The 24389-nt window shown below is 39.6% G+C and overlaps 1 protein-coding gene across 1 annotated transcript in view; it reads right to left on the minus strand.

Moving 5' to 3' along the window:
- Positions 1-801: 801 nt before the first annotated feature.
- Positions 802-24389, minus strand: part of TRPV5 (transient receptor potential cation channel subfamily V member 5) — a 25149-nt gene continuing 1561 nt past the window's right edge. The window contains exons 2-15 of the mRNA XM_008635416.2: positions 15877-15974; positions 15355-15477; positions 14320-14460; positions 13680-13778; positions 13297-13472; positions 12286-12432; positions 9774-9986; positions 9369-9455; positions 8258-8334; positions 7909-8074; positions 7543-7609; positions 6698-6966; positions 5875-5981; positions 802-4369 (exon numbers count right to left, since the gene is read on the minus strand). Of these exons, the coding sequence (XP_008633638.1) occupies positions 4096-4369; positions 5875-5981; positions 6698-6966; positions 7543-7609; positions 7909-8074; positions 8258-8334; positions 9369-9455; positions 9774-9986; positions 12286-12432; positions 13297-13472; positions 13680-13778; positions 14320-14460; positions 15355-15477; positions 15877-15974 (2044 nt within the window). The 3' untranslated portion in view covers positions 802-4095. The remainder of the gene's footprint in view (positions 4370-5874; positions 5982-6697; positions 6967-7542; positions 7610-7908; positions 8075-8257; positions 8335-9368; positions 9456-9773; positions 9987-12285; positions 12433-13296; positions 13473-13679; positions 13779-14319; positions 14461-15354; positions 15478-15876; positions 15975-24389) is intronic.

The following is a 24389-nucleotide window of genomic DNA, read 5'->3' on the forward strand; positions in this document are numbered from 1 at the left end:
AGATGCTTGCTTGCATCTTCACTAGTTTCTTGTCTTGGCTTGCAGATTTCTCAAGGCAGGACAGAACTCTTGCCAAAGAGTTCTTTGTGCACAGCTGAGAGCTTGATTAAAAAGCTATAATTTCAGAGATAAAGATAACCTTATTCTTAAAATCAATGGTTAATGGCACTAAGTGTTACCCTAACCCTCTATGAACCAAGTGTTTGTTGAATTGGTTTATTCCCATTTAGGAAGCTTTCAAAAACTCCACTTGAATCACAGTAATAATTTAAGAAATGGTGTAAACATCAAATTCAGTGAACCATGATTATACACCAGCGCATTATAAAATTGGGTTATCTGTATCTGTTTTGCATGTGCATTACTGAGAAAACTGTATATATGTGCATTTTATTGCAAGCAGCTACAGCAAGGACAGTTGCCTCACTGCCCAACATACATCATTCCACGAACATGAAAATACAGCTTCTAATCTGAAGAGCCTGTCCTGCAGTTTTCGCTAAACTCTCAATGACTTTAAAAAACAGGGCCTTCTTTCCTCTCCTGTTACTAAGTTATACTTTGCCGGAGAAAAAGGCAGTCTTGATAGTTCATAGTTTGAACCAGAAATCAGCATTTGGAACTCTATACGAACTTTGTATAAAGAAATATCTGAAGTGGATTGCTGTGGAACAACAGATTTAATCAAAAAAATTTAGTGTGGACAACACAAACAAATTGCCAGCTAATGTCTATGATTGCTACTAGAGAAGAAAACACAAACATTGGCTCCTGATATTTATTTTAGACACAAAGAAGCAGTCAAGATACTTCATATTTTTATTGTCGGCAAAATAGACCTCATTTAACTACAAGCAACTGGATCAAAACATTCATTCTCATCACATTATCATAAACTTCAGTAACGTAGAGGACAGTTTGAGGTTAGCACTTTCAGGGAGGGGAGGAATGTCTGCTTTGAAATCATTGCAATATTGTTAGGAGGGAGAGGAAAGACACCTTGCAACAGCAAGGAATAGCAATACTGTTTCAGAATTTTAGGATATAAGTACATCAAAAAGCACAAAACTTGAAGCAAATCTTGAAGCAGCACATTCATGCAGAATATTACAGTGAAAGTGCTTTGCCTCTGTGTGACGGCAGTCACTGCTATTGCTGAGTCAGAGCCAGACTGCATTGAAACAGCTCAAAAGTTATTCCAGTGCCTCCCATTACTTCATCACCTGAGATTTACATGATTATACACTTCATGTATATATGTCCTAATGAAAGAGCCTAAGTATTCCACAATGACATATTAAATTTAGTATTTCCAACAACTGGTGTGCCCATTACATCTGCTGAATTTTCACACTTCTAATTTTCTTCTGTAGCTGCTATTATAAATTATATAAATATATAAAATTATTATAAAATGGTCTCCATCACTGATCATCAACAGAAGACTGGGGGATCAATTTACTATTGGTAAAATATTCTGTCCACTTTCGCACAAGGTCTTTTTCCAGGATTTTTTTTTAATATGCAAGTTGTTTTAGGAAACTGGAAGTCAAATTCCAATAGGAGCCAGTAAGAAATTTTTTAACAACAAGGGTGGTGAAGTACTGGAACTGTTTTCCCAGAAAGGTGATAGATGCCCCATCTCTGGAAACATTCAAGGTCTGGTTGGACAGGGCTTTCGCAACCTGATCCAGTTGAAGATGTGCCTGCTCAGTTTCTGGGTTACATGACCTTTAAAAGCCCCTTCCTTCTATGATTCTATGATTGTCTATCCTATTTATATTATGCAATTCCAAAGTCAGAAAATCAATTACACAGTTCTGATGCTGCTGTATGCAGGGGTTCTGTGCAGGGAGTTTGAAAGCTAACTATCACAGGATGCAATTTTATGAAAGAAGGCACTTCCTTAAGAAAACCTGCTCCTGGCTTTTTTTCTTTTCTTTTTATGGAGAACAGGTACCAAAATCAAAAAAGGCCTGGCACTGGTAAATTAGTTATGTTCTGCCTCCTGCAATGTCAAAGTATTGCTTTAATTTGCAAGATCAAATTTCTCAGTATTTATAGCAACGAAGAAGAACGCAAAATCAGAACCAGGGCTTACACAGCTTGTACTTCAAACTACCTTTAATTTTATTACTATTATTATTATTATTATTATTATTATTTTGTCACGTCCGGGATTTCTTCTGTAGAAATGACAGTACATGGTTCCATCATAATTGTGTTTCAGTGGTTTTCAAAAAATTCTACTGTATTTGGGGCCAAGGATAGGATGGGGAAATGGGGAAATCATCAGTTCTCCCCTTCTTCCTATTTCCTATTCGCTATGAAATAAAATTCATCTACAATCAGAGCAACATTTCACAGTTCTGGTTAACATATCACATTGCCCCCATTTCCAAAGATCACCAGTATGAAGGCCAAAGGCTTTGGGAAGGACGGACAGCACTTCAATGACTGAGACCAGGCAACACCTTCAATTCAATAACATGAGTCAACTCAAAAGCATACAGTTGAATTCCAGAGTGACAGCCCTCTGTCTGTCTTCCACTGGAGCACAAAAAAAATATACATTCAAGTAAGAGAAAGTGGCCATTTAAATAAATACATACGATTGCAACGATCATGATACTCATTACAGCACCTGCAAGTGAGAAGGTGTGGGAGAGGTTTGCAGTGATATTTCAATACAATCAGAAGTCCACTGGGGTCAGCTTTTTCATTGTCTGCTTTGATTATCACAGGGTGATTTGGCTCAAAGTCTAGCACTAGATAATAGTCTTTAATTTCTTAAAGAACAAAGTTGCTGTTATTAGTCCTGTTGGAAGGAAATGTTAAGACCGTGGATTGCTTTCTGCTTAACTTCTGCTACTGGAATGAAACTCCACACTCCTGAGGATACAAATAAAACCTGAAATGACTGCCCATTTCTCTGAATATTCCTTCATTTTTCTTAAAGTGGCCTGAGGCAGATGGTAATCCGACAGACTGGCACAGCATCATGCCTGGAAGGGATCTGTGTGGGTGCCTCAGTTGTTTACTGGATAGTTTTAGACTTTCAGAGAGAGACAGAGAGAGAGAATACCAGTTTCTGAACTGTCTCTGCAATAGCTCTTACTCATCTATCCAACATCTCCTCACCATTTCTTTCTGTGTTACATAGGAGCTCACTACTCAACCTTGATGGCTCAGTTATAAGTCAGGGAACTGTGGTCCAGAAACCTATTCTTCCACAGAAAACAAAAGACCAGCTTTAGCTTACTTTGGAGATAAATATCTCTGCTGAAATTTCACACTGCTGGAAGTCACCTAACCAGCTCATACACTCTCAATCTGAAAAGAAGTTCCCACTTCAGAATCCTCACAGGAGTAGCAATCACTTCTTCTCAAAAGCTTAAAGTGCATTCATGTGACAAAAAATTAAAACAAACAAACAAAAACATCCATCACCAATAAAAAATCCAAACAAGCAAACCAAACCAAAACAGTCCTGCTAAGCCAGAAATGCTGAAACTGCAGTTAATGGAGACCGCCTTTCTTCAGAGGGCAACATCTGTCAGGCCCTGAATGCCAGCTCAGTAGTTACAGTCCTTTTTAATCATCACAGTGTCAACAACTACCTTCATTCCTGAGATCAGTTACAGGGTTTGTGGGGTTTTTGAGGGTTTGGGGCTTTTTTCTCTTCTGTACCAAATCATAAATCAGAACTTCAGTCATTCTTTGCTATGAGAGCATTGCAATTTTGTGAAACTGGGGGGAAAGATTATGTAACAGTCTGGAAGAGGGCTTACTGATCACTTCTTCGTAAATGGATGAAATCCCATTGCAGGCTTCTTTTGATCATTTGCATTACACAGCTCAACAAGCCCACCAGCTCGGTGCAATCAGTGCAATTGCAGAGACACTTAGGAGAGAAAAAACTGCATTCTTTTATCATAGCACAGATGCCATGAACTGCTCACAAAATCTTCACCAGCAGGGTTCTTCAAGGCTGATGAATGTGTGTTGCATGATGGGGAGTGTATGAGCAGCTGTAAAAGACAACTGTCGTCGTGGCAAAAGGGATCCATCTGGTGGCGTGAAAATAGAGGCTTCTTAGACATCATAGACCTCCTCGTCCACGGCAGGCCCCACCTCTCCACAAAGCTGGCGGAAGGTGTTGCGCCTCAGGATCTCCCAGCCACGGTGAGAACTAGTTCTGGATGTGCTCCGTGACAGTGACAGAGCAGACAGATCCTTCTTGCACAGGGTGTCGCCATTGGTTTCCAGCTTTTCTGACCCTTTTTCATAGTTATCCCTATCCTGAGCCTTAAATGCCTCTGTGTAACGCATCATCTTGTGTTTGTTGGGATCAACCCTGTCTTCAATTCTGTAAGAGGATTAAAAAATATAAACTGAACGAAGTAGGAAAGCACCAGCTTATCAACAAACCCATCCAAAAAACAGGCCTACTGACACAGACATTCCAGAAAAATCTGCACAGGTAACTGATTATAGGCAGGATGCTAGGGGCTACTAGCACAGTTATCTCCTAGACCTTCATCCCCATCGACTTCAGTACCAATGTCTGCCTGTGGTTTCTTGTCCTTTAACTCATTTCCTGGTCGTGATTTGCCCATTCCATTTTGCCAGCCATAAGCAATTTGCAGACCTTGCATATATGCATATATTCATTTATTCTACCTGTTTTTGACTTTCCTCCTCTGATACTCTATGGCTGCTAGCCTCAGGATGTCACTCATCTCTGGCTGAACTTTTACTTAACTGCTCCACTTCCACCAATCCTCCTCTACATTACTTATTGATTGTCTTCTGAATTGCTATCCCACAAATACATAATGAACATCCATGTGATTTGACAGAACTAAATCACAGCAACACTCTTTTCTCACAGCATCCAGTGAATAATTGGCATTCCCAGTTATTCCCAGTGAATTTCTGGGACATTGCTCTTGCAGTATATTGTTATATTCCATGCCTTGGACTGAAAGTGTTGCATATTGGCACCACTTTAGGTCTGCTTGTCCTGCCCAGTAAATCTGAAAATCCACGAGGATCAATTGTCTGCAAAAACTGCAGAAGGTCCTATGCAGGACCAGGACTTTGATGATCCTAGTGGGTCCCTTCCAACTCAGGATATTCTATGATTCTATGATTCATATAGCCACCACTCCCCCTTCTGGCTCTATCAGCAAAAGATGGCATAGTTAGAAAATGCAAATGCCCAAAAGTTAAATCTTTTCTCACCTGGCATAAATATTGATTAAAATCAGAAATAATGATGAATTTTGTGTTATCTTGACTACAGACAGTTTTTTAGTTCAATGCATAAACTGAAATCCTGGACCTGTGCCTTTGCCACCTGACACAGTCATCGCGAAGTATAACATATTTACTAGGTTCACACGAGAAAGAAATTTTGACTTCAATTATTCCTGTTCTGATTTTGAGTCATTCACAGGGCAACTCATTGCTTCTGAATGCCTGATAGATCAATACTGCCTCTGCCATTTCATGCATCCCAGGGACAGGGACAGCCAACCAAGCAAAGCACTGAAGTTCAGTGATAGTCATTATAAGAAGTTTGAAAGAAAAATTCAGGTCTTATAACCTGTGCAGTTTCTGGGGTCTGCCCAATGTGACTACTGGATGAGAATGCATCAGTTGATTTCACAAGGAAATGCACAGCAGAGCTTTCTGAGGGGGGCAGTGCTCGTCTATCTATCAGTCAGAGACAGAAAAGAGACTGGGGTCTATATTCTGTAAGGAAAGCACTTCAAACACTCCCTAGACCACTGAAAAGGCTCGTTATTAACATCCATACATTGGGTTCTTCTTGTTGGATCCTTACATACACATGCCAAGAGAACTCACCTGAGGTACCATCGCTCCCCCAGCCCAAATTCCCGCCCACAGATTCCTGAGCGGGGCCAGAGGCACCGTGGCAGTTTCCGCTCCAACATGACAGTAGTAGCAACAACCTTTGGAATGAGAAAAAAGAGAAAACTCAGATGAATTAGAAAAACAACGAGACTCTCTTTCAAAAATATTAGTTTCATGAACACCAACCCATACCATACTTTATTACAGCTCCTCATGTAATTAAAAAAAATTATAGAGTCTGTATTCCATTTCTTATTGGGCAGTCACTAATTTAGGTCTAACTGTGACATGTTTTGAAGAAGTAGTGGTGATCTTAAAACACTGTTCAATTTCTTTCCTTTTATACCTCAAGGCAATGAGTAGGGTAATTAATTGCAAGCTAGAGAAGAGAATATCTACACCCACTTTAATTATCATCAGAACTTACCACTGTGGCCACATGACTATGTTTAACCATTTGTCTGACTGCTTTCTCACAGAAAAGTATAGGAGATGGATTTCCTGTTGATTAGCTATAGAACTGGTTGCATTTCTTTGCCTTTTGACCAAGACAGTCAGGCCAACTTCTTTCAATGGACACTCCTGGCCTTCCTATGAACATTACCCCCTCAGTCAATCCCTATAATTATAATTTAACTCTCAGTTATACAGAAATGGGATTTGCAAAAACAAGATGCAACTTCAATTCTGTTTAACAAGAGATTCCCCGCGTAGGGAACAAACATCTAGGGAGACACAGGCTGGACAAGAAAGACTGATGGGCTTCTAGCTGCTATTTGAAATAATGTAGGAATGCCCACTTGAGCTAGATTACCTGGGCTCTCCAGAGCTCATCCTGCTCGTGGGCCACCCTCCAGTGGGTGTCACCCATCATGGCAATTAACAAGTTGAGCATAAGGAGGGTGGCAATGATGGCGAAAGCAAAGTACACCACGCTGTACATAAAGGGCAGGTCCACATCGTAGTTTGCAGGGCCATCAATGATAGTGAGGAACAGCTCAAAGGTGGTGAACAAGGACATGGGATAGTTGTAGAACTGCCCAAGGTTTTCAGGGTTCTCTGTCTGGAAGATGATGTAAAAAGCTGGAGGAGAGGAATTGGGAGAAAAAGAGAGAGTTTAACAACAGGAATCACATTCCAGGAGGAATAACAGAATCCTGTAAGAGATTCTGACAAAAAAAAAATTAGTCCGGGCAGGACATGCACGTGTTTCTACGCAAGGACAAATCCCTGATTAGAATCACTGGTCTCCATGATAAAATGACCCAAAATTACTTTGATTGTTTATTTATTTCTCAAAGTAGTGATCTTTTCATCCTCAAGGATATGATAAAACTATGTGTGTTAATCTAATTTTCTACAGACAAATATCATAAATGCAGTATGTTTTTAGACCTTGACTTAAAAATATATGGAATTATCTGAATTATCTTCATTTCTATTACCCTAGAAAGAGCAAGAATTGAAAACCAAACTCATGAGAACAGAAATCAGTACTGGGAAAGTGACCATGCTCAGAGAAATAGAAGCTAAACATCATCACCAGCTTTTCCAGATATTCAGAGGGCAATCAGAGATTAAATCAAAACCCACACTCTTAATTCATACCGAAGCAGCTGGCAGGGGTAACATATTATTATTTTCTCTTTGTAGACTCACCTGATGCAAAGCCCAATATCACCACAGCCATGAGCCAGCAAAAGCGCATAAGATCTCCAAATATCATCTGTAGAGCAAAGACAGAGCCGCCATAAGGCCCAAGTGCTCCACCAAGTCACAGTGCCACCCTATGTAAATCTTTTTCCAGATTTTAAGACCATGAGTGGACTAAAGGAAACTTTTGCAGTAAGGAGAGAATGTGAAAGTTCTAAAATGCTCTGTGCAGACAAGAACTTGTTCATTTGACATTAACGCAAAATTAAGCAAATAGTCCTGAGGGAGAAAAAAGTATTCTTACAGTTCTCCCCATTTGCAAAGAGGTGTCAGGATGTGTGTGAATAGCCCATATTTGTTTGTGTCTCACACCTTCTGGATCATGATGGTGAAAGGTCCGAGCATCTGGAAGCCTCGTGCGAAGTACATGACATTGCACCATCCCAGCACCAGGGCGAAGGACATGGGCACCACCTCCCCAGTCGTGCTGGTGAGACGCATCACCATGGTCACCAGAATCATGCAGGCATATGTGATGCTGCAAAGAAAAAGAGACAGTGAAAAAATGTTCAGTAAAGGAAGTATCAGTCAAGTCATTAAGAGAAAGAAATCCAGAGAAGGAATACTTTAAAAACATGGAGAAAGCAACTCATCTGGCAAAAGAGAGCAGTGGGGAAAACGAGAGACAATATATTTATTAGACTTAGTGTTCTGTACTTACACAATTATGTGGAAAGGCCCTCCTAGGATTGTTTGCCCAAAGTATTTCGCTGCTCCAACTCTAAGGATATCTGGAATCTAAGAAAGACATCCTATTAACTTGAGGACTCACAGAGTTTCCATCATATTACTAAATGTCATGGCAACCACCAACATTCACAAGTTCTTAGAGTCAGCCACATCTCCTTTGATGGATCAACTTCTACATTACTTTAAAATCAGAATGGTTGAGTCAGGTGGGCCCTTTTTGGGATGAGACAGAGATTGCTGGAAAATCTAAGAATGCTTGGGCAGACTGAGAGACACGTCGCAGAGAGGTGCCTCAGTAAAAAAGAAAAAAAGACCTTCCTGGTGAATCAAAGGAGTTTGTTATAATTCACACTGTGCTAGTTGTAGCCTTAGCCCCAGAGTCCTGACTAAGCACAGGAAGAAGGACTTGTCCTCTGGAACATATCATACTCCACACTGCACTCAAGCTGAGGTCACATCAGTGCAGAACACAGAGGGGACAACCACCTCCTTTGACCAGCTGGTGATACTGTGCCTGATGTACGCCACACAGGCAGAAAGCTCTTTACAAGCCCTGTTTTATTTTCAGTTCTTCCTGTCATCGTGTTTTTAGTTTTCTCACAAATCTATTTCCTATTATAATAAAATCAAGTGGGGGATGGTGGAGAAAGGCTCCTGTTACAAGTCCGTAAGTGTAACTGATCTCTAATTAAATATAAACTTTTCTGTTTATGCACAGAAATCACTTCACCCAGCACCCCTAAACAGAGGGATATTTATGGGTACTGGGTGAAGCAACATCTGGGAGTCAGCTGGACCATGGATGGTGCTAACAGGAACTGTGGATTACCCTGCAGACAGTATTTGAGAGTGCGACCAATCCTTCTAATTGCTTCTTCCGCACCTGGAGTCTTACTAGGACATTGTCACATTCTCTGTCTCATCTAATAGACACTGTTGGCAATATCTATTGTGTTGAAGTGTCGAAGTACTCAGCCTAAGCAAATAAGCCCTACCAAGTAGTGAGCACAAATTCATGTTTGTCTGTAAGTAAAATCTGCCTTGATGAAACTTGAAACTGTATAGCTCACTGTTTCTCTTACCTCGAGAACCAAAATTACTACAGCTCCAATGACGGTGATCAGCTCCCCCACCAGCCTCAGCTCATCCTCATATGCCACGTATGACTCCTGAAGAAAAGTTAATGGAAGTTACAATTAGAATTTAAAGAAAGTGAAAGTTAATTTAAAAAGAGGATGGGGGAGAAGAAAACGTATTTTTACTATAATAAACATGAGTAGTCCTGGCAATGCCAGAGGAACCAGCCCCAGCCCCAGCAGTGGAGAACAGAGCCCACCTCCTATTCCTCCCTGACAAAGGTCAGCTGGCCGAAAGAGGGGAGGAGGACAGCTGCAATAGCTGGGGACTGGGGAAGGCTTGGACTTTCCAGTTGAGTAGGTTAAATGGGAATTGCCCAATGGGGCTCTGACTCCCTACAGTCACAGTACCTGAAGCATTTTCTGGACATAGACTGTGTTGTCCCTGCTGCTGGTTCTGTTGCCTGTTCGGGGTTTCAGAGGCCGGTAGACGCAGCACATGGTGAAGCAGACCATGTAGAGGATGTAGAATAAGGCCAGGAAACAGAAATAGGGACGACCATACATGTTCCACTTCAGGCTCACCAGCTCCTTCACAGGTGTTAGGTCCAAGATCTGGCGTGCCTGAGAAAGAGCAAGAGAAGGAATTACTTGCCAAAAGTGCATTTTTTATAAACATCGTTCACAAATTTTCCTGAGAGGGTGTTAACAAACTATTCTCATCTACCCTATTCGGCATTAGAAAACTGAATTTACTTTGCAAAAGTGGAATGCTCTAGTGGGCATTGGATTTGCTCAGTTTGACAATAAAGAGCTTTGGAAAAAAGAAATATATCCTGCAGAGAACAGCTTTTGAGTACCAGTGAGAAGTACAAGAAAAGCATGTTAGATACTGGAATAAATTTGTCCTCTGTGTAGGACAGAATATTCCTGTTAGTAAAACAACACAAGTTTTTTTTATCAGATGTTTTAAAATAAGAAAACAGAAACATTTTTCTAAAAGATATTTGTACTTGTCTAATGCTCTATGGCTTATGTAAAAATACTACCTTTTAAGTTTCTGCCTTATTATCTGGGTGATAATTAACTGAATCATCTATATCAAGCCTTCAGCTTATACTAGAAGACTGACAGAGCATAAGTAGAAGAGACAGGTGTACTTTATAACTTACTTATGAATCTGAGCCACACATTTTATTAAATATTTCTAGACTTACTTTCTATTGTTTGTTTAGGGGACTATTGCAATAAGCAAGAAAGTAAAGTAAGTCAAATTTTTGTGACTGGGTTACTTTAAAGAAAAACTTCTTACTGCACTCTGGATGTTTTTCTTCTATTGCTACAATGCCCTGTTTCCTCTAAGTCAGCCAAAAATTGCTGAGTGAGCAAAGTGCAAGAAATGTTTCCATAAATGGACATGACTCTAACAAAACTCTTGAATGGCCTATGAAATATCCTAAAGGATTAAAACTGCATGAGAGAGAATCCACCTATAGGTGTCCTGGTTTCTATAGGAGCCAGTATTCTCGAATTCTTTGCATAGGAGAGTAAATTTCATTTTCATAGGGATGATACAAGTTTGAAGCTTACTATAATCTTCCTGTAGCTTAGTTCCCTTCTATTTCTTTTACTTTTCTTCCACTTCAAGATCATAAAATACATCTTAATACCTCTGAGTATATGCATTCCCCTTAATACAAGAGGAACCCACTTCTGACTGGGGGTTAAAGATGCTCCTCTAGTCCAATATTGAACAGGGAGGGCATGATGGGATGGGGTCACACACGGCATTCTTCTAGAGGAGACAGCAAACATTTTGGGCCAAACATATCAAATGCAAAAACGAATTACTAGTTATGCATTAAAAAAGTGAAAATGCACATATGTAAGAGCATTCTGGAAAATGGACTGTTACACCTCTTGATATTTGGGCACACCGTATCTTCTGAAATTAGGATTCTTGGATCTGCATGCACTATATGAACGTTTTGGGATAAGAGTGAGGCACAATATTCTGCTTTTTTTTTAGAATTATGGTTTAGTCTTCTAAAGTGGACAACTTTTAAGCTGGTTCTATTTTTTGACATGGACTGCTTTTCTCTGGATTTCCATATGTATCACCACTTACAGAAATTTAGAGGATTTCACGTAAGAGCAAATGAGAGCTCCACAGACAGCAGCTCCATAGCAAAGCTCTCCAGAAGCTCAAACTTTTGTTAGAAAGGTTTGACAAAATTTTGATAGATGGAAATAATACAGGATGGGCAGAACTGTGCTAATTGAAGTGTCTTCTGATTCATTTCCTGTCCTGTTAGGATTATTTAAGGTCATTACCACTGATAGGGTTGTGTACCTTGAAAGTCCTACGGAGATCTGTCAAAGCTTGCCATTACACTCTGCTATTTTTGTCTTATTAATCCCTTTATAGGGCTTTTGACCCTACAGCAGAGGTAATTTGCCCACTTTGTTTTGAGTCATAACCTGTCATTAAATGAAGGGAATAATAACAATGAGTGGTTCCAAAACGCACTCCAGTTTAGGATTTCTGAATGCACTCCTGTCTCACAGGGACATTGTGAGAGTTTATCAGTACCATAGCTACAGGAAGATACTTGCTAGAGCTACTCTACAGGTTCTTAGTGTATCTTTGAGCCTAGTGAGAGAAAACCCTTTTCTGCAGTTTGTTCATACTTGTTCTTTCAATAACTTGTAATTTTCACACCTCAGAAGAAACTGTATATAAAGCATCAGATGTAGCCAGATCATTAATAAACCCCTACACTTCATGTATTCTCTGCAGCTCGTGGTACAAGGTCCTTGCTCTATGGATTATATCAGTGAGCTCAAACCTTCGAACTCATCATTCCTCTCCATTGATGATCCCCACGGTTTGCACACAGAAAGCATAAGGTGCCCACGGTACCTCTCTCTTCTTGGTGGATACAATGAGCTCAAGGAAGGACTGATCTTCAGCCCAGGAGTCAATCTCTGTGATATCATACAGCACAGTGGTCAAGGGGCCAAAGGACCAGAGATTCTGCTTCCGCTTCTGCATAAGGTATTGAAACATCTGAGGAGAAAAGAAGGGAGACAAGGATATCAGAAGCTTTCCAGTATATCATGTCTTTGCAATGAGAACAAAAAAAGTTCTTAAAAACCCTTAATTATGACATATTTTCCTTGAACTTGGTAGCTGTTGAGGTTCCCATATCTCTCAGGAACAATTACAGCAGGTTAAGAAGTGGAAGGTATTTTTCTGATTCCTCTTTGATTATTAGCTCATGCTTGACGTAAAGGATGAGTGCTTTTTACTCTAAATTCTAATCAAACTGCTAAAGTTACTTGACACAGTTATACCTCCTGACAATAGACTTCAGATGGAATTACATGTTGATTAGAAAAAAAAATGTTTTAATACTCTTCTACAAGTTCTCGAAAGAGACGTGTGACAAGGGAAATGATCCTGTCCCTTGTGAATCTAAAGAAGAAACACCACCCTTGCTTTTCATTGAGTGGAAGGATGAGGGTTTACATTAAATGCTAAGATTTTGTCTATTAATAAATGCCTGTGGATACCTGAAGAGGTTTCCCATGTGTCACCTTTAGAATAATGAAATCTAGACAACCAAGACAATAATTTCAGTGAGCCTTTCAAAAAATTGCTTTGGCTAAATCTGTCTGTTAATACCTCTTTAACTCAAATGCCTCAAAAGTTGGGGGAAAATATCTATTCTTTAAGCACTAATTTCTTTCATTAAGATAAAGAAATTTCTTATAAAGGGTTTTTGGGACCTACATAAGACTTCTGGAAAAAAATCTTGTTATGTATCTTCTACCCACTAAGAACATGCACAAACTCCCTTGCTCTGAATGATGTTATTTCAAGGTCTCCATTTCTCTTTTGTACCGAGGTACCGGTGTCACACAAACTCACCACAGTGTTGCCCTCAACTCCAGCCAATTTGAATGGAGTGAGTCCCTCATTGTTAGGAATCAGTTCAAGTGACCCTGGTCCCTCTTTGTTCCTGTCATAGGAAAGTATCAGGCTGTACATGTGGCAGGCAAACGTCTTATTAGGCTGGAGAGCCAGGATGTGAAGAACAGTGTTACCTATGAAGGAAGCAGACTGGATAAAGTATCTGGAATAGCCCAGCCCTGTGCCAAGATTGAGAATTGACTGATGGCTTCTATTTTCCTCATATCCCTCATCCCACAGCTGTTTCTAGTGAGAGAAGAATATTTGCATGCACAGACAACAGTCTGAATTAAAATGTCCAGATCCACTCTATGCAATTCACTGAGCCCCACAGCACATACCCAGAGAATCTTGAGCTCTAATGTCAGCTCCATTTTCAATGAGCAGCTGCACAATTTCCTCATTTCCCACACAGGCAGCAAATGATAAAACATGCTCTCCTGAAATGAAAGGAATGGGGAGAAATAACGTTAAGAACCCAGGAGGTAGAAGAGGTTGAATGATGCTAAGGGAAAGCTATCCATGCTATGAAGCCTTAGGAGATGAAAGGAGGACTTACTTTAGGGAACTTATCAGTTTCCTGCCCCTCTCCTCACAGTACTCAGAAAGGTTAAAAAGGTTAAAAAGACCTGTCCCGCAAAACACTAATATGAAGAAATGTTCTTCTCAGGGGTTTACCTCCATAAGAAGGTTGACAAGTAATTTGCTGCTAGGAAGACACTAAATTACAATTTTTATACAATATATGCATTTATTTGCATACATGCAAATCTATAAAATGTGTACTATTTATATTTACATAACATTTACATACTCAGAGGAAGTCTTACTGTCTGCTAAAAGGTGCGTGTCTGACGACACTTGGAGGTAGGAGCCCCTGTTTATCCACTTTACATGGAGACTACAGTAAGCCTCCCCATTCCCCCTCACTACTCTGCTGGTTTCCTCCTAGGGCAGCAAGGGAACAAGTTAAGGCTGTACCAAAATAGAAAAGGTTCTGGGAGCTGCGCCTGAAGAAGTGCCCAGTGGCCCTTGCTGTGCTGGCATTGGCTCCTCTCTTAAGCAAAGCCTTCACCAACGTGGTGTTCTGGTTGGCTGCTGCAATGTGGAGAGCTGTCTGCCCTGCAAGAGACAGAAACAAAACCTTGTCTCCCAAGAAAGCAACTGCAGGCTGATCGGCAGCCCCCAGTTCACATGTCAGTCATGGTAAATGGACAGCAGCTAAAGGAGTTAGCTTTGAAGTTATCCCTGTTTTGTGCAAAGCGTTGTCCTAGAGATTTTCCAGAGGTTCCACTCTACTAAAATCTGTTCATGAATTTATTAAAACTGACTTTACAAATTGCCAAAAAACCCCAACAGAGTGCACTTTATAGATTTTTTTTCCTTTTGAAAATCAAGACTTGCCACATTCTTCTGGGAAGCAAACAGAAAGTTATGAGATTGACTACACTTCCCTTCATAAGAAATGAAGATAAGGTCAAGAAAAAACTCCCAAAGATTTCCTCTAATCCTTCAAACTAGGCTTTAGAATTTTTAAAACCCCATCATTATTATTTTAGTGGCTTTGAGATTCAGACTGGAATTTCTGTGTACTCAACCAGAAGCATTCTTTTAAAATCTGGATAGGAGTTTAGCCTCAAAAGCAGTGGCCACATTCCTCGTTTTCTCAACCAAGTAACTACTTTTTCTCCTTCCAGGGGAGGTTAGGCAGATATCCCTTTTTTTACCAACGAGTATGTCAGAAAGCAAACTGTACATATCCTTGCAGTGCCTTTCCAATCCCTTGCAATTCCCTGGTCGAGGCCTTTGCATGTTTGCACATGTGTGTACTCAAGTTTAATATAATTCCACCTTCCAAGAAAGGTCAGAAGCCATTTGTATGTTGGTTTAGCTGTGTAACAGTTTAGCAACATATTGAACCAGGAGCAGTATAAGCCAATTTCCTAAAAGTGCAGGTAGTACTTCCTCTCCCCCCCTTCAGGGAATCCTGCCCATCCTCTTCCCCAGTGATATTACCTTCATAAAGTTCTGATGTCATCCTCTCATTGATAAGCTCAGGAGCTGCTTCCATCAAAGCCACTGCTGCCTCCAAGTTATCATACATGGCAGCTACATGAAGGGCAGTCTCTCCCACAGCACCTAAAAAGAGTAGAAGTATGTGAATTGTCAAGACATTCAACTGTATGGGACAAAAGCAGAAATAGATTTATTGAGGTGGGAAATTATGGGAGTGCTATGACCTCCCTTCAGTAGTGCCTGGTACAGTCACAAAACTGCACAGTCTCTGTCCTTCACTTCAACAAAATCTGAAAACTGAGCAGAAACTTCAGGTGTTTGTAAGTTGATGGCCGACCTCAGGCACGAAGCAAATGAGCACAACCAAGTCAGAAAACTCACTTGGTTGCAAAGTTGCTGACACCAATTTAAGTCATCATCTGACTCTGCTGATGCAAATGTTTTAGCGAACTTACAAGCTACTCATCGTAGGAAGCTCTTGCCTTGCACGGAAAACCATTTTTCTCGAGTAATCCCAGTTACCTCTCTGATAGATATCACATGTTCCGTCAGTGAGAAGTTTCCTAATGGCAGCAAGGTCATTCTCTTTGGCAGCCTGGAGGAGTGGGGATTCCCAGATCCTGTAGTCAAGAAAAAGCGTCTGATAAGGAAGAAAGTCAAACACATTGTGCCTCTCTCCAGAGCTAGCGTGTCCTTTGCTCGAGATAGTTTTTATCTTGAACATTTTCACTGAAAAATCAGCAATGCACATGTGCCATCTGAAGTATTCTCTGAAGGCACAAAAAAAGAACAGGAAAAAGCAGAGCAGTGCTATTCTAAAAACACACTGAGGTTCATCATCTCTGGGCTTAATGACACTGAACCGTACGGTGGCAGCAGAGGGAAAGACAGGGAAACAACCAAAATGTTTCTTGTTTTTATAGCTCACATTACGAGGCACAGAAATAGTGAATGATGGGTCACTGAAGCCCTCCTGCAAGCAGGCAGTTATCTCAGGAGCCAGAAAAAAACAGTTGTTTCTTCACACAGCACAGTAAATTAAGATAAGGTCATCATCTGAATTGCTCCCATAGTGGAAAGAAAAGGGCAAACAAGAATTCCATCTGTGTTCCGGCAACACTTTCTATAATTAAGAGACTAAGCTCTGAAATGTCGTTCTTCCATATACAAAGTTATGGAGAAAAATTTGACAGCTTAGTTATACTATTTTTTCTCTAGTGCTGAGAGAATTGAGGAAATTTTTAAGAACTGAAATGTGTTCATGCCCTGGGAAAGAGCACACACTCAAACAAGTTCCAGACAGAGTGGTTCACTTATAGCTGAAGCATGTCCTTGAGTCTTCCATGAGGATCTGCATTATTTGAGTATATCCTTCGGGCTTGATGAAGAATTTATAAGTACAGCCACCAAACTTCACTACAGCAAGGTCTTTGGAAGCAAACAACAGGTCAAGGGAGGTGATCCTCGCTCTCTACTCAGCTCTGGTGAGGCCGTACCTAGAGTCCTGCATCCAGGTCTTAAGATCTTCAGTACAAAACACATATGGAGCAACTGGAGAGAGTTCAGAAAAAGGCCACAAAGATGGTTATGAGAATAGAACATCTCTCAGATGAGGAAAGGCTGAGAGAACTGTGACTGTTTAGCCTGGAGAAGAGAAGGCTCGGGTGATGTTCCTATCAGTTTGCATAAACACCTGAAGACAGTTACCTGCAATGTTTGTTCAGCATCCAAACAAGCTTTGCCAATGCTCAAAATCATGAGTTGGCCACACAAAAGTAAAAAAAAAAAAAAAAAAAAAAAAATCTACAAAATGGAGGTAAATATTTCTGTTATCCTTAAATATTTTCAGGTTTGTCTTGTAATTCATAAATTAAAAAGTGGTTTGGGGTGGGCTTTTTGATTTTTTGATTTTATACAAATAAAGAATTATAAGTACCCCATAGTCAGGAGATAAAGATAAAAGGGGAGGAAAGACACTCAAACCAAACAAAAAAATTTATGTCTCATGAGTTTTCAGTATGAAATAGAAAGAGACTCCTCTCTCCCAACAGGAAGATTTCAATTTTAGGTCTTTGTTTAAATTAAAATTTTGTGCTTTTATCTCACCCCTGCTGTTTTCTAGTAAAGATGTTTAATTTGATGTTAATTATCTAGCATGGCTCAGGTCAAGCTGTAGCACGTGATGTGGAATAAGTCAAAGGATTACAGTAGAAAATGACAAATTCAAGCTGATATGAGCAAGGATAACACCAGCCCTCATTTTCCTACCAGCCTCTGTCTATCCCTTTACTACAATCTAACAACTGCCAATAGTTGTCTTAAGCACACACCCCCCAAAAAACATGTGGGACAAACACATTAGTCAAACCATCTACCTGCAGATACAGTAAATGCTTCCTCCTGGTGATGTTCCATGTATTCTGGTATTATTGAGTTACAAGATTTTGGGGATAAATACTCCATAAAGCAATAGGTGCTTTGCATTAAATGGCAACACTGATGTGAGAATATATTACCTGGGAATATAACGCTATTATAAGCCACAATAAAACCCACATCAGAGACACAGAGAATTTAAATGGCCCATTGCAAAAAATGTTTTCTTACAACTCATGCATCGTAAGTGCAGGACAGTTTAACAATAAAACAATAGGAAAATAGGCAACATGATTTCTGTGCCTTACAGGAATATTCATTTTGTGCTTTAAATTATTCTTTTATGGACAACAGGATCTTGAATTAAAAAAAAATGATATGCCATTATTCAGGACTTAACCCACTTGAAATGTGAGATTTCTGCTCTAGTTTGTAATGGAAAGACACTTTAGGCACTTGAGAAATCTTGGGGGAGAAAGCAAAACAAAAAATATCAGAATGACACAGATCAGTAGAAGTCATTTGTGTAAGTGTAAATTAATGGACATGGGCTACAAGTAATAGAAGCATAACTGAACATCATGTTTATCATTCCACAAAATGAGCACTTCCTGTCACCAAAAACACCCCATTATCTAAGTTACTAGAAACTAAACTAGAAAACCCCTGAAGAGCAGAGGAGAAATAAAAACACTCAGGATAAAAAGAACCATCCTCAACAAATCAGGGAGCCATTCTGAGATATTTTTATGTGTCCTTCACACTCCTAGTTAGGGAAGTATTCCTTCTATAGCTTACTCATGCGTCAGTTTCATTAGTAACTAATGACAAGATGATTTGATGAGGAGATTGCATCTAGGATCAAACAAACAGGAACTAAATAAAGAGGCACTCCAAGCAAAAGTCATAAGATTCAGTGTTAGTAAAGTCAGCTTGCCACCTCTGCCACTATTTTGGCTGAGAAAGACTTTGTGTTCCTGGAAAATATAAGTTTCAGAGGCAGGAAGTGGGAAAGAGGTGGGGTTTCAGTAGTATAAACAATGCTACAATTAGTATGTTGATGCTTTACTGGGTAGGCCTTTGTCCCTCAAATGACCTCAGAGAGAAAGAAGGATTGGGCAAGAGATGACATGGGAGGACACAAACACAGTACCTTTTTCTCAAAAATTACCAAAGTTTTTGTAAACTAATTAAATCACATTAGTGCTACAAGGAAGGCACCTAAAAATACTATGCTCAGCTTTTGGAAACTGAGGGCAAAATTGTCAAACATTTCTTCTTATTGTAGCAACCTCCAACTGGGCTTTAAGTGCCAGAGATCTCAGGCCAAAGAGCAAGCCAGAAGAGGAACCCAGAAATGTTGGCAAATGTCATGGCACACTGCCTGCGATGTCTCAAAGCTTCATGAGTTACATGCTTCTAGCATATGCTTTTGCTCTTGTTTAATTTTCTGTCTCATAATTGGGGAAACATTTTACTCTCATTTAAAACATACCGTTCTAATCATCAGCTAATTTTTAATACATTACAGCAATGTACTCAGCATATAAATATCAAAAACGACGGGAACCAAATTTACTAATATAAAAGATTAAATGAAGTCACCTGAATTTAGAACCTTCAAAACATTTTCAATTATTTAACTTCTGCATATTTAACCAACTTTCTTCCTGACAGATCAAACACAGCACGAATTTTGCATTTTACTACTTGGGCCCCTTTTTGTGTCAAAGCAGCAGCTGGCAAAATCTGCAACTGAAGTGTCTTAACAGAACTGCCTACAGTAGATGCTTAGCTTCTGTAAAGTACCATTATGTCACTGAATGGTGAGGCTGGCTTTCAGAAAATGATTCAGCAGACATATCTAGACACCTTGAGAAGATAATTCAGCACATCTAAGTTAAGCTCCTGTTCTAATCCTGTTCATCCCCTTCAACAGTTACGGAATCAAGGAATACTAAGCTCCTGATTTACCCAGCTAAGTTAAGTTTGTAACACTACGCAGACTGGATGTTGCCTTAGAGGATCAGTTTAGGATAAGCACAGCTGCACAGCAAACCAGTAATTCTGATGGGCAATGAGAACCACAACAGTATCCACCTGGATGTGCTCCTGAGTTCTTCTCACTGAGCTAAGGCATGTGTCTGAGTGGAGGCATTTAGTGAGCCTTCATCATGCGTTACTATCGGACAGTTTTCTTCAGAGGTGATTCAATGACGTGCTCGGGAAGCCGTGAGCTGTTTTTCCAATATAGGTGAGGGCAAAACCAGGAACACTTGAAAATCCATTGTGAAACAAAGAGAAGATAAAATGTAGGTCAGATTCTGACTGAGGGAGTCATGTAAAATGTAGTTCTAAACAAGGTTAAAGATTTCACAAGCACTTTCTGCTGGTTATATGTATGCTTTTAGGTTTACAGCTTCTTAAGCACTTTGGAGTGCAGCCTGCTCGTTTCACTTATGGAGAGGTAGAGAATGCAAAGACTAGTAACTAAGTCTTAACTCTGTTATAAAAAGAAGAATTTGGATTGCTATGGTTATTCTTTCAAAACAGAGAAATTTATTAAATATGTGAACTGTCTGGACAACAACCAATCTGAAGCTTCTATTTCAAGACTGAACTCACCAGGAATGCAAAGAAACATCTCTTTCTATTCTTCCCTTTTCAGATTCTACAACTTCCATCATTCACTATATGGAATTTCCCTATTGTTTGCTTTAATTTAAGCTTGCTTCCAGCTTCAAGCTTTATTCCCATAGAGAGTCAGTTACTGAGGTACTAAAGCAATTATTTTAACCTTAGCTATAAATTCATCAGCAGGATATTATTTTATGAAATTGCCAGGGGAGATTCGTCTTCTCCCTTCCTTCTGCTAGCACGTGCATGTAAATGTATGAAAGCCTTCAGGAGAGCAGAGGGCTGCTCAGAGGAAGCTAACCAGCTGAAAGATGATCAAAGCAATCACCTAGCAAGATGCCAAAGAAGGAGTTAGGGAATAATTGCATGAAGTGAAAAGGAGACAGATAATAGGGGCTTGGACAATCAACAGGGTCAGCAAATTTCTTCAGCACCAGCAAGACTCAGCAAATTAACTGGAACCCCTTGCTCATGTATGTCAAAGCTCCTTCAGCTGAGAGTAAACAGAGCTTCTCTGAAAATAAATTAAACAGGTTAATAATTGCCAATGTTACTAGACAAGAAACTGATAGGGAATTCTTATCCCTTCAGATATTTAGCTATCTACCACACAAAGCAGTAGAAATCTTTATCAGTTATTTCCAGCAGGGCATTATCCTTGCTTTAACTTCTTTTTTTTCCTAATTCTGCACCTGAGACCATCATAAGAATAATCTCATGCTAGAACTGTTTTAATTGTTCAGAAGTTGTTAGTTGTTATATATTATCACTGAATTTCTCATAAAACAAATTTGTTCTCTGATGTATAACCTCATTCTGCATCAAAACTTCCAGCCCTCCTCAACAGGGATTTTCTTGCAGTTTTATTCCAGGTTCTGTTCCTTACCCCGTGTCTAATCATTTTTTTCTAATGGCTTTTTAATGTGGGGTGGGTTTTTTTCAGGGTACAAATTTCATGTTTTCTTCTTCAAAAGGAAACCTATAGCCAAGTTTAGGAAGTCAAATAACTTCCTAAATCTATGAGCCTGAGATGCATTTTAGGCTGAGGTTGGGTGTGTGTATGTCCGTGCATTGCTGGGGAAACACGGATTCTGAAGGACATTTGCACTTGTGAAATTAGGGAGATCATTTACCATTATTAGTCTCAAAACTTCCACTGGGATGAAGGTGGATCAGCAGAAGAAAAGATCAGAAATGCTGCTATTGATGCTTTTGATTTTATGTTACATGCAGGAGCAGATTTTTCAGCCAATTTTTCTGTGCATCTTGACTACTCAGAAGCACTGTTGTTGCAACAAGCTATAAATTAAGTGGAATTGGAAGCTGGCATCTTTATTTCACTGTCACCTTTGGGTGCAAAGGAACTAATTAGTACTTACAGGCATTGTGGGCTTTAAGACAGCACAATCCTATGTCAAATTCTGGGCTGAAAACCCAGTCATGTTTTTTAGACAAATGAACAGCCAAACTATGGGGACATCTCATTCACTACCAGCTTGAGAAAGATTTATGTAGAAGCTGGAGGCTCTCTGTGTCCCTGTACAACTCTTCAACAATCCAGTTTACCAGCATTAGGCTGAGCTGCTTTTTTATTTGTGCCACATTTGTTTTCAGGGTAAGCAAAGCACCTCACTAATATGTCTGGGACACTAAAGAGCCACCAAAGAATTTGGAAACTAAAGGTTTTATTGTGGCATCTTTGGAATGACCATAGCTCTCTGCAAGTTAGGCAAATTGTTCCAGGCACCTCTAATGTGTTACTTACTATTTATCAATCAGAGTTATGGATACAGGCAATAACAGGAGGAAAAATACTACATAATTGTTATAATTTTACAGGTACTGGAACCATATACTCGCTCTAATTTATATATTGCTTATTTTTTATGAATAGTGCAATTCTCATAGGGTGGAATTTCTAAAACCACATTCTAGGAGGAATTTGTTCGTGTTTCCTTAGAAACTCTTGCACTGAAAATAATTTCTGGAAGATCTATTACACAGTGACAGACCTGTGATTCTTCTTCACCTCTATCAGGCCCAAATTTTTATAAGTATTTATCTCTCTGTTCTCTGTCTTTATGAATTATGTCGAGGATTTATGTTCATATGCTTCAGGCTGTGTAGATCCCAGATCTTGCTTCCAAAGATGATTCTAGAGAGGACATATGAGATGTGACCTCTGTCCCTGGGGTTCCACATTGAGCTACAGGCTGTTTAAAAAGGAGAGTCATCAATAGAGAGAAACCAGAAGATTAAGGCCAAATAAACTCAAAATCCTCTATAAGGTTAGGAGATTATATGGCATTTTCTGAACCTGGATTCCCCTGGGGGAATATTATGCAGTGCAGTATTAATCCCTCTCTGTGAATAATGCTGAGATCTAGTGCTAGTAAGATTCAAATAACTGTTTCACACAAAGAAAGAGAATGAATATCAATGCCAGGTGGTGACAACTACCAAATGAGTCAGTTTTCAGGTATTATCACCAGTTGTCAGACAGAAAAAAAGCCTTGTTCTTCTCTCGAAGACTTTCTTTGTGCAATTAGAGAACACCAGCTAAATAGTAACATGTTTACCACTGGCTTTCAATAAGACAATAGTAGAATTTAGTCACTACTAATTACTGTATGTATTCCAACACCATTTTCACTAAGAAGAACTCAAGCTGAAGCCACAACACTGCAGTTCTATACCACAAAATGACAGGATGCAGCAAAAGCCCTTTTGGTTTACAACAGTTTTTCCACAAAAGCAGAGGTTTCATGAGAAGAGTTCCCATACACAAGTCCCCAGAGAAGGTCTTCTTGTTGTGTTTTTCTATCTGTACATAACTAAAAATGTGAAAGCAATTAAACTCATCCCAGTCCTCTGCAAAATGTTCATTTCTTTTCTCCTCAAACTCTAAGCATCTCCGGGGACAAGAAAGGAAAGAGTAGGATAATAAGAGGAAGAACTGCCCCCTTTAGGAAAAGAGTTTTCACATATTGGCACCATGTAATTTGTGACCAAATAGGAAAAGGCTAATTTGTGTTAGCTGAAACATGTGGGAAACATATAGACCTAAAATGGTAGGGAAAATTGTGTCCCAGTGCAACCCTGATTTCACAGACAGTGAATATTGTACCCACTACATGTGTTTTACAGAGAATTTTGTAAAGAAACACAGAAAAGTTAACTTTGGGGCCAGTGGGATTGCACTATAGTGATCTAAGAGAAGATTATGCAGAAGGGTTTATATGACTAACAATTTTTCTGCTTTCCTCTGTCAGTAGCAACATGGAACCAACATGGAACCAAGTAGAACCGAGATGTTCATGGGCCTGTAGCACCATGACTAATGAGGACTAATGAGCAAAGAGAAGGTCCAATGGCAATCAAATGGCCAATGTGAAAGGGAGCAACCAAAAGGAAGGGGCCAAACCCTTCTTGGCAACAGGAGATGGTAAACAAGGGACTGGAACATCATCGAAATGTATGATTTTGGAGGTTCAGGTTGAATATTTAGGAAAAGAAAAAAAACGTTTTTCACTAGGAGGTTACTACAGCACTGTAACAGGTACCTAAAGCTGTGGTGGAGTTTCTGTCCTGGGAAACTTTCAAGACTGAGCTTAAGCAATGTGATCTATTGCTGGCAATAGTTCAGCTTCAAGTGGGAGGTTAGATTGAGATCAGCAGAGCTTCTTTCCACATGTGTTTGGCTTAAAAATAAGAAGATACTGTTATAATAATAAAAAATTATCATAGTACAATTTACTGCTTATTGGTATTAATTATTAGTATATAATCAATATAATTAATTTAATATATTAATATATTTGGACTTCTATTTTCTGCTCACTTGGATCTTACAGAATCTGCTGAGAACTTATTTTTCAGTTACCTGTGATGCTTTTCATGAACACACCAAAATGTAAACACTTCAGCATTCCACAGAAATACTATTGTTCCCATTGTCCCTCCCATTTTAAGTGTATTTAAGTCCCACTGCTCTGAAGCAAACTGGAACAGGCTTTGTTACT

The sequence above is a fragment of the Corvus brachyrhynchos genome, unplaced genomic scaffold (assembly GCF_000691975.1).
Source record: "Corvus brachyrhynchos isolate BGI_N302 unplaced genomic scaffold, ASM69197v1 scaffold176, whole genome shotgun sequence".
Lineage (NCBI taxonomy): Eukaryota > Metazoa > Chordata > Aves > Passeriformes > Corvidae > Corvus > Corvus brachyrhynchos.